We start from the raw sequence: 11,467 nt of genomic DNA, 5'->3' as shown, positions 1-11,467 counted from the left end.
ATATATGTATATATGTATATATGTATATATGTATATATGTATATATGTATATATGTATATATGTATATATGTATATATACATACATATACATATATATGCATACACGTGTATATGTATATACGTATATATATAATAATAGTAATAATAATAAATAATATTAATAAAAATATATATAAATTATATAATTATTATTATTATTATTAATTAAATAATTAATTCCTTCTTTATTGCTGCTGCTGCTGCTCATTGGCTTAATAAGAGGGGGGCCCCCCATCCTCAAGGGGGCCCCCCGTGGTATGCAGGAAAAGGGTACTTCTTCCTTTCTTGTTGTTAATTAAGTAATTTATTTTTATTTATTTATTTATTTTTTAGTTAATTATAATTTATTTTTATATTTATTTATAATGATACCTTTTATTTAATGACATCAAGCAGCAACAGCAGCAGCAGCAGCAGCAGCAGCAGCAGCACAGAGAGCTGCAGCAGTGACAACAGACGCCGTTGCTGCTGCAGCGGCAGCAGCAACAAGTGCTCCCTTTGCTGCTTGCCGCAAGGTGTACATTTGCTGCTGCTGGATCTGCTGCCAGCAGCAGATCTGGCTGCTCTCTGCTGCTGCTGCTGCGCTGCTGCTGCTGCCTTCCTGCCCCTTGTTGCAGTGCAGCGGCTGCAGCAAGACTTCGGCTCTATCAGCCTCCATTTGCCCATACCAGCTTCCTTACCAGCAGGAGCAGCAGCAACAGCAGGAGCAGCAGCAGCAGCAGCAGCAGCAGCAAGCACCGCTTGTGGGGTAACCCAAGAGGGGGTTGGATTACACGAAGGGCGTAACAAGGAACAAGAATACAAAAACAGCAGCAGCAGCAGCAGCAGCACCGACAGCAGGGGCAACAGCAGCAGCAGCAGCGGTAGCCAACAGGATGGCGATGCATTTCGCTGCTGCTGTAGTCTGCCGCAAGCAGCAAACAGCAGCAATGCTGCTGCTGAGGTGTACAGGCAGCTCTGCTGCAACAGGAAGGAGAACCTGCGGCGTCTTGAAGCCCTCCAATATAGACAGCACATGAATAGCAGCAGCAGCAACAGCAGCAGCAGCAGCAACAACAGCAGCAGCAGCAGCAGCAGCAGGCTTCTTGTAGCACCAAGAACTGCAGCAATAGCAGCAGGAGCAATTAGTGACTGCAGAGCTGCAGCAACAGCAGGAGAGGAGCCTGTCTCTCGAGTTGTCCTCAACGCACAGCCTGCAGCAGCAGCAGCAGCAGCAGCAACAGCAGCAGCCCTTCCACCTTCAGAAGCAACAACAGCAGCAGCAACAGCAGCAGCAGCAGCAGCAGCAACAGCAGCACCTTATGGTGCATGCATTCTGCTTGAGTCTGATCATCTAATTGCTCCTTGCATGGCACCATTTGTCTTCTCTCGTTGCAGCAGCAACCGCTCAACTGCAGCATCAGCAACAGCAGCAGCAGCAGCAGCAGCAGCAGCAGCAGCACCACGGATAGGGGACTTTCTTGAATGGAATATCTTTGGGTGTCTCTTCTTCCCTGCAGCAGATGAGGGGACATCTGCCCTTCTTGTTGCAGTAGATGTGGGTCGGGGCCCGACAGCAACAATGCATGCACTGCAGCAGCAGCAGCAACAGAAGCAGCAGCAGCAGCAGCAAGACATAATGCTGCAGCTCTTTTATCTATCAAGTCTACGAGCACAAAAACTCGCAGCAGAAATTCCTTTAGGAGATCTTCCCTCTATTACCTGCTGCTGCTATATACCTAGGGTTATACTGCAGCAGCAGCAGCAGCAGCAGCAGCAGCAACAGCAGCAACAACAGCAGCAGCAGCAGCAGGGTGGAGAGTATCAGCTTGTACAAGAGACACTTGTTGCTGCATGGGATGCCAACAGCAGCTGCTTTATTGTTGTGCAATTGAGGCCTTCATATGAGCAGCAGCAGCAGCAGCAGCAGCAGCAAGAGCAGCAGCAGCAAGAGCAGCAGCAGCAAGAGCAACAGCAGCAAGAGCAACAGCAGCAACAACGAGGAGAGACACCTACACCAGAGGCCCTTGATGTTGCTGCTGATTCCGTTGTTGTAAGCCGCAGCACAGAAGATGCTTCTGCAGCAGCAACAGCAGCAGCAACAGCAGCAGCTACAGCAGCAGCTGCAGCAGCAGAAGCTGCTGCTTCTGGCCTCCCATTAAGCAGCAAATGGTTATTTGTCCCGCTGCTGCTGTCGGGCCCCACAAGCACTCGTTATCCTGTGTGCATGCAGTGGGTGTTGCCGCGCTGTGTCCAAGCAGCACGAGAGCAGCAGCAGCAGCAGCAGCAGCAGCAGCAGCAGCAGCAGCACAACTGTATTTGGGCACGAAGACTACCCCCTTTACTTGTTGGATTCTCTGATGGTTCCCTCTCTTTGCTGCTGCTGCCAGCAGCAGCAGAACAGAAACTCCTCGGACCCACAAGGTGAGCTTGCTGCTGCAGCAACAGCAGCAGCAGCAACAGCAATAGCAGCAGCAGAAACACCAGCAGGTGCAGCTGTGTCAGTCAAGTTGCTCCTTAGTATGTATGCCTGATTATGCGGTACGTTAGATAGCTACAGCAGCAGCAGCAGCAGCTGCTGCTGCTGATAAGGAAAAGACAGCACCTAGGGTTTAGGGTTTAGGGTTTAGGGTTTAGGGTTTGTGTTGCAGTGCGGGTCCTCCCCTTCTTTCTGAGGTTGTTGGTGGTCGAGGGATCTGCAGCTGGCATGATCTGCTGCTGCTGCTGGATTTTGAATGCCACTGCAGCAACAGCAGCAGCAGCAACAGCAGCAGCAGCAGCAGCAGCAGCAGCAGCAGCGTCGAGGACTACTTACGCGTATATCTGTTATCTTACTGTGAAATCAATGAGGTGGCAGCAGCAGCAGCAACAGCATCGGCAAGCAGCACTGCAACACCGGAAACAGCAGCAGCAGCAACAGCAGCAGCAACAGCAGCAGCAGCAGCACCAGAAGCAGAAGCAGCACCAGCAACTGCAGCACCGGAAGCAGCTACTGCTGCTGCAGCTGAAAATGCTGCTGAGCAGCCTACGTACGAACTGCAGCAGGTAAGAATATCCAAAGCAGCAGCAGCACCAGCTACCCCAGCAGCAGAAGCAGCAGCAGCAGCGGCAGCAGCAGCTGCTGCTGCAAGTGAGTGTGTTTATGGTGGGGTTGTTTGTCTTGTGCTGCAGCTAAACTTCAATGGACAAACCGCCATAGTCACTATGCATAGCCCTGCATGCATTTGCTTCCTTGACGTAGTACACCGCCCGCTGCAGCAGCAGCAGCAGCAGCAGCCACAGCAGCAACAGCAGCAGCAGCACAGGGCATTTGCTGCTCCGTCTTTTCAGCGTCTTCGGATTGCTGCAGCAAGGGCTGGTGCTTCCTTTATAGAGCCACTGAGTGAATGTGTGGGGCATGCAGCAGCAGCAGCAGCAGCTGCTGCTGCTGCTGCTGCTGCAAATGTTGCAACAACAAACGCAGCAAACGTGCGGTGGCTGCTGCAGTGGGGTGTATCCTCACCTACCCGTGCTGCTGTTGAATTTGCTGCACTCTCCCTTTCGCTGCAGAACAACTGTGACTCCCATAGAGGCTTACCTGCTGCTGCTGCTGCTGCTGCAGCAGCAGCAACAGAATATGTAGTGACACTGCATCCCCGTCCTGGTTGCAGCAGTTTGCTGCCCGTGGGATGTGTTGCTGCTGATCAGCAGTGCTGCTTCTTTGCTGCTGCTGGGTCTCCTATCTTATGCATGCATTCAATAGAGGGGGGCCCCTGCAGCAGCAGCAGCAGCAGCAGCAGCAGCAGCAGCAGCAGCAGCAGGGTACTAAGGTGTATAGACACCCGAGCAGTTAACCCTCCAGGGTTGCTGGGGGCCCCCTCGCTGCTGTCTCCTTCATGGCTTGTGGGAAGAGAAGAGGGAGTGCCGCTGCAGCAGCATTTGCTGCAGCAGCTGCAGCAGCTGCAGCAAATGCCGCTGCAGCAGCTGCATGTTGTGGGACCTTTTCTATTTGCTGCACGAAGACACGAACGCATGCAGCTCCTGCTGCTGCCGTTGCACTGTCAGCAGCAAACGAAGCAGCAGCAACTGCAGGAGCAGCAGCAGCAAGAACAGCAGCAAGATGCGCAGACTTGTTGAGCTGCTGCTGCTGCTGCTGCCTTTAGTTTTTTTATTTCTTTAGTTGTTGTGGTGTACATACACTGCATCAGGGGAAGCAAAAGAAACCTATTTAATTATATTATATATATTATATATTCCTAGCTGCTGCTGCTGCTGCTGCTGCTAGTGCTGCAGTAGACTAACTCGCATTCACGCGCGCTAATGTAGTAACAAGACCAATGGACCTTCTATCCTATACAGCGCTATAGAATGTGGCAGCTGCAGCAACAGCAGCAAAAGCAGCAGCAGTAGCAGCAACTGCAGCAGGAGTAGCAACAGGGGCAGCATGTGCAGCACAAGTTGCATCAGGTGCAGCAACTATGGAAACACCTGCAGCAATTGAGTGGCAACAGCTGCAGCAGACCTGTCTGCTGCTACTGTATGTCACGCAGCACGAGGTGCTGCTGCTGCTATTGCTGCTGCTGCTGCTCACTCTTGCCATTATTGCGGGTGCAGCAACTGCTCTTCGTGCTGCTGCTGCCCAACGACCTAGCGCTAGCGGCTGTAGCAACGACCGAAACGACGGCAGCAGCAGCAGCAACAGCAGCAGCGGCAGCAACAACAACTAAAACAAATAAAAATCTATACATAATAATTAATATTAACTTTTTTATTGTTCATATTATTCAACTCCGGTGGTGCTGCAGCCGCATGCATGCATGCATGCGGCAGCCCCGTGATGGTCTTCCTTTGTAGCGATACTCCTGCCGCTGCTGCTGCTGTTGTTGTTGTTGAATATAAATACATGTGTTTATTTTGCTATAGTGTAGGTCTTGTATTGGTAGCTCCTGCTGCAGCCGCTGCCCCTACTGCTGCTGCTCCTGCTGCTCCTGCTGCAGTGTGTTATGAGTTGAGCCCTGTAGGAAGGTGCCTCAGCTGCAACATACGCAGCAACTGGGGCACCTTAAAGTGTGTATCGTGTTAGTTTGAAGTAGACAGAAGAGCAGCAGCAGCAGCAGCAGCAGCAGCAGCAGCAGGAACAACACCACCAGAGCAGCAGCAACTCCAGCAGAAGCAACTCTAGCAGTAGTAGCCGTGACGGCGGTGACGCATGTAGCAGCAGGGGAAACAGCAACAGCAGCAGCAACAGGCGTTCGTAGTAATTTGTTGCTGCTGCTACAACAGCATGCTGAGCAGCACGTGCAGCCACCGCAGTTGCAGCAGAAGGAGTAGAAGCAACGACGGCAACAGCTGCAGCAACAGCTGCAGCAGCTGCAGCAGCAGCTGCTGCTGCAGCAGCTTCTCCCACTCCATCTGAGCTCATTACGTATTTTGCTGCACCCGATGGGTTTGTTCGCTGCCTCTGACACCGCTGCAACTGCAGCAGACGCTGCAGCGGAAGCTGCAGCAGCACAAGCAGCAGCAGCAGAAGCAACAGCAGCAGAAGCAGCAGCAGCAGCAATAGCAGCAGACGAAGATGACCCTGTAGTATCGGAAGATCTTGTGCTGCTGGATTTTCCTGAGTTTTCCTTCGCCCCTAGTCTTATGAAAAGACGGCCAGCAGCAGCAGCAGCAGCAGCACCAGCACCAGCAGCAGCAGCACCAGCAGCAGCAGCAGCAGCAGCCGCTAACTCGGAGATTACCCCACAAGATGGGCATGCAGACGTCGGGGATACAAGCGAGACATCAGAAGCAGCAGCAGGACAATCTGCAGCAGCAGCTGGTGCTGCAGATGAATCAAAAGCTGCAGCAGCAGCAGCAGATGCAACAAGAGCAGCAGCAGCAGCATTTTTACGGCAGCAGCAGCTGCAGGTAAAAGTGTGGGGCATGGATACGGCCTCCCCTTTGCTGCTGCTTGGTGATTTTCCCCTAAAGGGGGAGAGGGAGATAGATAGTATGACGACAACAGCATTATTTAGGGTAGATAAGCAGCAGCAGCAGCAGCAGCAGCAACAGCAGCAGCAACAGCAGCAGCAGCAGATGCAGACAGGAACGAAGGAGCCACAAGCGAAACTTGAGGGACTTGCTGCACAAGTTATATCCTTCAAAATCGATGTAACTGGAGCAGCAAGAGCAGCAGAGGCAGCAGCTGCTGCTGCTGCTGGTGCTGCTGCTCCTGAGACGTCTGCTGCACCCGCTCATTCTGCTGCCAGCAACCCTGCTGCTCCCTCTTGAGGCAGGGAGCAACATTTGCTGTTGCTGCAGCAGCAGCAAATGCAGCAGCAACACGGCAGCTATCTAGCGTACACTTGCTGCTGCTGTTGTTGCTGCTTTACAATTACGTGCTGTTGCATGAAGCATCATCAACTGTGTGCTGCAACAGCAGCTGCTGCAGCTGCTGCTGCTGCTGGCTGCAGCAGCAGCCCAGCAGTATGGAGCTCCATGCTGCTGTTCTACAATAAATGTTTTTTTGTTATTAATTTTTAGGTGTACGTACACCTGAATTGGGGAACTCATTTGTTGTTGACCGATTTATTTGAATAAATTATTTTATAATTATTATTAATTGAGGGTACATTCACCCTCACTTATCCTTTCTTCTCCTAGGGGTTTTCTTTACCTTTTGCTTATTTAACTTCCCCCTTTTATACATTTAGATACGTAGAAGTTAAGGTGTAAATGGTAAGAAAGAATTCATGAGTTGTTTATACTAATGGAGGGCAGCAGCTGCTGCAGCAGCTGCTGCTGCGGGAGCACCTGCTGCTTTAGGGTGTTGATGGTTAACCGCCGGACTTCTAGCAAAATTGTTTATAAAGGAAACATCAATTTACTTTTTTTAATTAATTAGAGATAAATATAAAAACGTATCCTCTTCCTACATGACAGAGAAAACTACCTGGATCTCTGTCGTGCTGGGGTCGGCGGACGACGGGAGCTTCCCATACGGTCAACTTGTGGCTAAATGTCCTTTTTTTTCTTCATGAGACAGTAATAAAGGGCAAATAGAATTAAATGAGCCATAATTGGAAGTCTGTATGTTAAATATTCAACAAGAACGAGGATTTTTCCTCTTGTGCAGATTTCAGCTGTCACTGGAGGTGGCGGCGCGTCGTTGTTCAACACCGTGTAGTGTACATGCGATCTTCAAGGAAAACTTACGCAAAATCGTAAGTAGATCCTTGTTTCTTTTTTCTTTTTATAAATAAAAGGATATTTGTCATTTTTATTGCCTTTTTTGGGCCTTTACTGCCAGCGCAATTCTTCTGTATCCGTCTGTCGGCCGTGGCTATGCAGCTGCAGCAGCAAAAACTCGTGTGTATTGAAGCAATAAAACCGAATGACTGGATATCTTCTTGAATTAAAATGAATATTAAACACAAATACTTTCTTCTAGATGCATGATCATGTCATGATCCTAAAGACTTGCATGAATGACACTTTAATTTCTTCTTGGCTGCACAGACAGAGCATCGGCGCAAGTTGCCGCCGCTACTCCGTTTGCTGTTAGCCTTCTTCTTCTTTGCACTTCTTTCTATGCATCACCATCAATAATTTTAATTTAATTTTATCATTGTGGAGCTGAAGGTGTGTGTCAACTCCCTAGCGGACAGGGAAAGCCGCAGCAAACAGCGGTGATTCCGCAGCACCAGCAGCTGCAGCAGCAGACGTCCCTCCTCTTCTGTGTGTTTCAGCAGTATAGTCGCACAATGAGGGCACTGCTTGCCTCCGCTGTCCATTTACTGCAGCAAGGGCAGCATCAGTTGCCCAGTAAGCTTCGTGGCGTCACGAGACGTCAAGTTTCTTCCTCTTCTTCTTCTCCATCTTCTCCTCCTGCTGGTGCATCAATGAGCCGCAGTAGTGGTGTATACGATGATGATAATAGATTAAGGGCCCCAATAGATAAGGAGGTATATGGTGGTGGGGCCCCCCTGAAGTTATTTCGTACGGAGGCTTCTGTAGGGGCCCCCCGATCGTCTGAAAGAGAGAGACAGGGCCCCATACGTCCTGTGTACCCTACACCTGGATTAGTAAGAAGCTATTCAGCAGCAGATGCAACAAATGATGCATTTACGGTGTCTCATGAGCTTGATCTAGATGACAAGATGACAACTATAATAGGAAGACTACAGTTAATAATATCTTTATGTGTAATATTATTAGGTATATATATATTATATATATATCCAGATATGATAAAAGAAGCACCAATATTATTTTATTATATTACTTTTTCTTTATCTGCAGAGGCAATATTATTATTTATTATTTGTTTATTTATGCTTACTATACGTATACTATGTGGTGCAGCAAGAGCTGAATATACTTCGGCTGTATGTGGTATATTTCATAGAACCATGGAGGGATTAATATATTTTATATGTGTATGTATAGGTATAATATTATTAATATTATTAATAATAGGTGATTATAATAATAAATATATAATATATATATATAATAAAAAATTATTTATATATATATTTATTACTATGCATGTTATATTATGTCTATTATATTGCATGCAGACTATACCTACATTATACGCCTTATGCAAATTCTCTTATAATAAAATTTATTTGCAATTCTTAGGCAGAGACGAATTTGAATTCCAGCGTGGTGACGTCCCAATTGCTTATGCAAGACTTGCAGACTATGACTATTCCTTACAACATATGCATAATCCTGCTACTGCTGCTGCTGCTGCTGCTGCTGCTGCTGCTGCTGCTGGGGGTGGGGGTGGTAGTGGTGGGGGTGGTAGTGCGCCTAATAGTAATAGAATCTATTATGGACATCCTGATGAATATACACCTCCTACTACGAGAAGAACCGATGCAGAAGAAGCTCTATTAAGCAGCAGAGTATAAAGAAATTCAACTTATATAATTTCTGTATACAGATATATATATACGAATGCGGGATAGCAACAGCTAGCTAGCTAGCTAGATTACTAGCTAGATATCTAGCTAGCTAGCTAGCTAGCTAGGTGCTGCTGTATATATTGTTGTTGCATGCAAGGAAGACGGTGCATGCAACAGACGCTCATGAACTGTCGGGTGTATCCACAGGTGCGTTTATACTTGTTGCCGTCTTCCTCCTTCTCTTTTAACGTTTTAATTTACTTTATTTAAATATATTGGGGTTTATTTCCCCTTTTTATTTTTATTTTTATTTATCGTCTTCCTCTTCTTGTGTGGGAGCGGTGGCAGTGTAAGTACACCGCTGCACCATCAGTAGCTGCTGCATGCATTCCTGCTGGGGAGAGCAGCAGATTGATCTGCAGCAACTGATCCAGGCAGCAGCAGCAGAGTGATTTATGTGCATTAATCACTGAGCTGCTTGCTTTCCCTCATGTGGATGTACACCTTGTTCCTTCTGCTATATTGACTATGATGCATCCAGCTATTTCCCTAGCTAGTTGCTGCAGCGAAGATGCATGCAAGCATACGGTAAATAGTCGAGCCAAACACTAGCAGCCCTTAATAGAGAGAGAGAGAGAGAGAGATGCTAGCTGCTGCTGTTAGGTAAACAGAAGCAGCAGCAGCAGCAGCAGTAGCAGAAGCGCATGTGTATATAGATATAAGGAGAGAATATAGTCTACTAGGTGCTCAATAGAAGGAAGAAAATCTTTTTGCCACCATTTGGTGAATGACAAACAAATTGCCAATTCTTCAAAGAGTTGAAATCCTTGGCAGCAGAATTTTATTCATTGATTGTACGGTGTTGCTAGGGTGTATATATATACATATACATATACATAATATATACATATATATATACATATATATATACATATATGTACATTTATATGTATGTGTATATGTATATGTATGTATATTTGTATAATATTATCTATTATGTGTTTCCTCTTATAGATAGAGGCCCTATGCTCCGTAACACACAGAGTCTACTGCTGTGTGCGCAGTAGTAGCAGCATATATGCTGCTGCTGCTGCTACAGCTTCTGTTGTTGCTGTTGCTGCTGTTGCTGCTGCTGCTGCTCCTACATCAAGGAGCTGCCTCATCAGAGCCATTTAAGGCCTCCTCTGTATTCCTACGAGTGCTGCCCTCGTTCTCAGAGGTGTGACCCATTTGCGAATAGCGCTGCGTACCGTGCATCAACTTAGGGACAGCCCTGTGTCTGCAACACAGCAGCAGAAGCAGCAGCAGCAACATGAGCAGCAACATGAGCAGCAGTGGAAAACCGCACCACATCAATAGCAGCAGCTGGTGCAACAACTGTAGTGCATGCAACATGCAACAATAAGCCCCTTTCTTTTATGCCCCTATGCATGCAACGAAGACCTTAAGGAAGCTTACCGCCGTGAGCTCATCGGGCTGCTGGCGACGCCGTGGCTGCTTTCGTAGCTTCTGCTGCCTTCATCTGCGCGGGCGCTGAAAAATGCACAAAAAAGAAATTCAAAAGAAAACAAATTATGAATAGCGGCCCTTTAGGTGTAGGTACGTAGGCTGCATGCAGCAGAACTCTTGTGCACACTTTTGCAGGTTTCTGCTGCTGCTGCTGCTGCTGCTGCAGATAAGAAGATAGATAGTGTACTTATATTAAATGTTTATATCTACATTACTCTACTCGTGTCCATGCTGCTGGCGTATATATATATTCTGCTGTGTATCCTCATTACCTGGTAGATGCACGGGAGCGTAGACCAGCACAGATGTAACGTTCATTAATCTTAAGACCTCTGAAGATGGGAGCGAAGCCAAGGACGATCCCCAATAGAAGCCCCACAACTGTGGAGGCGACGATCCCAGCAACTCCCAGACTAGGGTAAGTAAATACACCAATAACTGCGCCACTACCGAGGCCCCCAAGGGCCCCTAACCAGGCCCCGCGTCGCCCTACAAGCACCGTTGCTACTAATAAACTCATCAGAGAACCCCCTAGATAGAGGGCACCTGCCCAGCAGGAAGGAGGCACCAAACCACCCACCAAGCCACCAACCACTAACCCAATACCACCAGCAACCAACAACCAGTTGCCACCGCCACGGTAGAAGTTAGATGCCACTAAGCCCTGTACATACACCGCAGCAGTTGACAGATAACTTCTCTGTGCCTTAGTCTTTACGCATCTGTTTGTCTGTTAGCTGGTTTGCCTACCTCTCTGCTTGTTCGTGAATCGCCCGCTACTTTGGACTTTCTCTAGACTATCCCCTAATCCCCAACCCCTGTCTACTACTTTGTTTGCTTCCTGGTTCGCCCTTAGGGTTTAGGGTTTAGAGGGTGGTGAGGGGCGTTGTTGGCATACCTGCGAGTATAGAGCGGCTGTCATGTAGAAAGCGATGAATGTAATGACAGTGTAAAAACAAAACACCAAAATACTCAAAGTCCAAACAGGCCAACATGAACAGTCATCAAGGCAGACATCAGAATCCTGCAGAAAAAGCAAAAAAAAAAAAAAAAAAAAAGGAAT

The 11,467-nt window shown here is 47.8% G+C and overlaps 3 protein-coding genes across 3 annotated transcripts in view; 2 read left to right on the top strand and 1 right to left on the bottom strand.

Moving 5' to 3' along the window:
- Window positions 1–657: 657 nt before the first annotated feature.
- EMWEY_00011070 (hypothetical protein) lies at window positions 658–3,579 on the top strand (the record flags this gene model as incomplete). The annotated part of the gene is made up of 4 exons (XM_013478903.1): window positions 658–2,443; window positions 2,671–3,064; window positions 3,191–3,377; window positions 3,569–3,579. Coding segments are annotated over 4 exons (2,378 nt in total), but the record flags the coding sequence as incomplete, so codon positions are not given.
- Window positions 3,580–5,440: 1,861 nt separating this feature from the next.
- Window positions 5,441–6,271, top strand: EMWEY_00011060 (hypothetical protein, conserved; the record flags this gene model as incomplete). Its single annotated transcript, XM_013478902.1, has 1 exon — window positions 5,441–6,271. The coding sequence occupies one exon, from the start codon at window positions 5,441–5,443 to the stop codon at window positions 6,269–6,271; it is 831 nt and encodes a 276-aa protein (XP_013334356.1).
- Window positions 6,272–10,041: 3,770 nt separating this feature from the next.
- Window positions 10,042–11,467, bottom strand: part of EMWEY_00011050 (transmembrane domain-containing protein, putative) — a gene marked incomplete at both ends in the record, with an annotated part of 3,129 nt that continues 1,703 nt past the window's right edge. The window contains 4 exons of the mRNA XM_013478901.1: window positions 10,042–10,174; window positions 10,354–10,428; window positions 10,677–11,068; window positions 11,303–11,428. Of these exons, the coding sequence (XP_013334355.1) occupies window positions 10,042–10,174; window positions 10,354–10,428; window positions 10,677–11,068; window positions 11,303–11,428 (726 nt within the window). The remainder of the gene's footprint in view (window positions 10,175–10,353; window positions 10,429–10,676; window positions 11,069–11,302; window positions 11,429–11,467) is intronic.

Source organism: Eimeria maxima, genomic scaffold, assembly GCF_000499605.1.
Source record: "Eimeria maxima Weybridge genomic scaffold, Emw_scaff76, whole genome shotgun sequence".
NCBI classification, from domain to species: Eukaryota; Apicomplexa; class Conoidasida; order Eucoccidiorida; family Eimeriidae; genus Eimeria; species Eimeria maxima.
The sequence above is the reverse complement of the archived record's forward strand: the minus strand, read 5'-3'. Positions and strand labels throughout refer to the sequence as shown.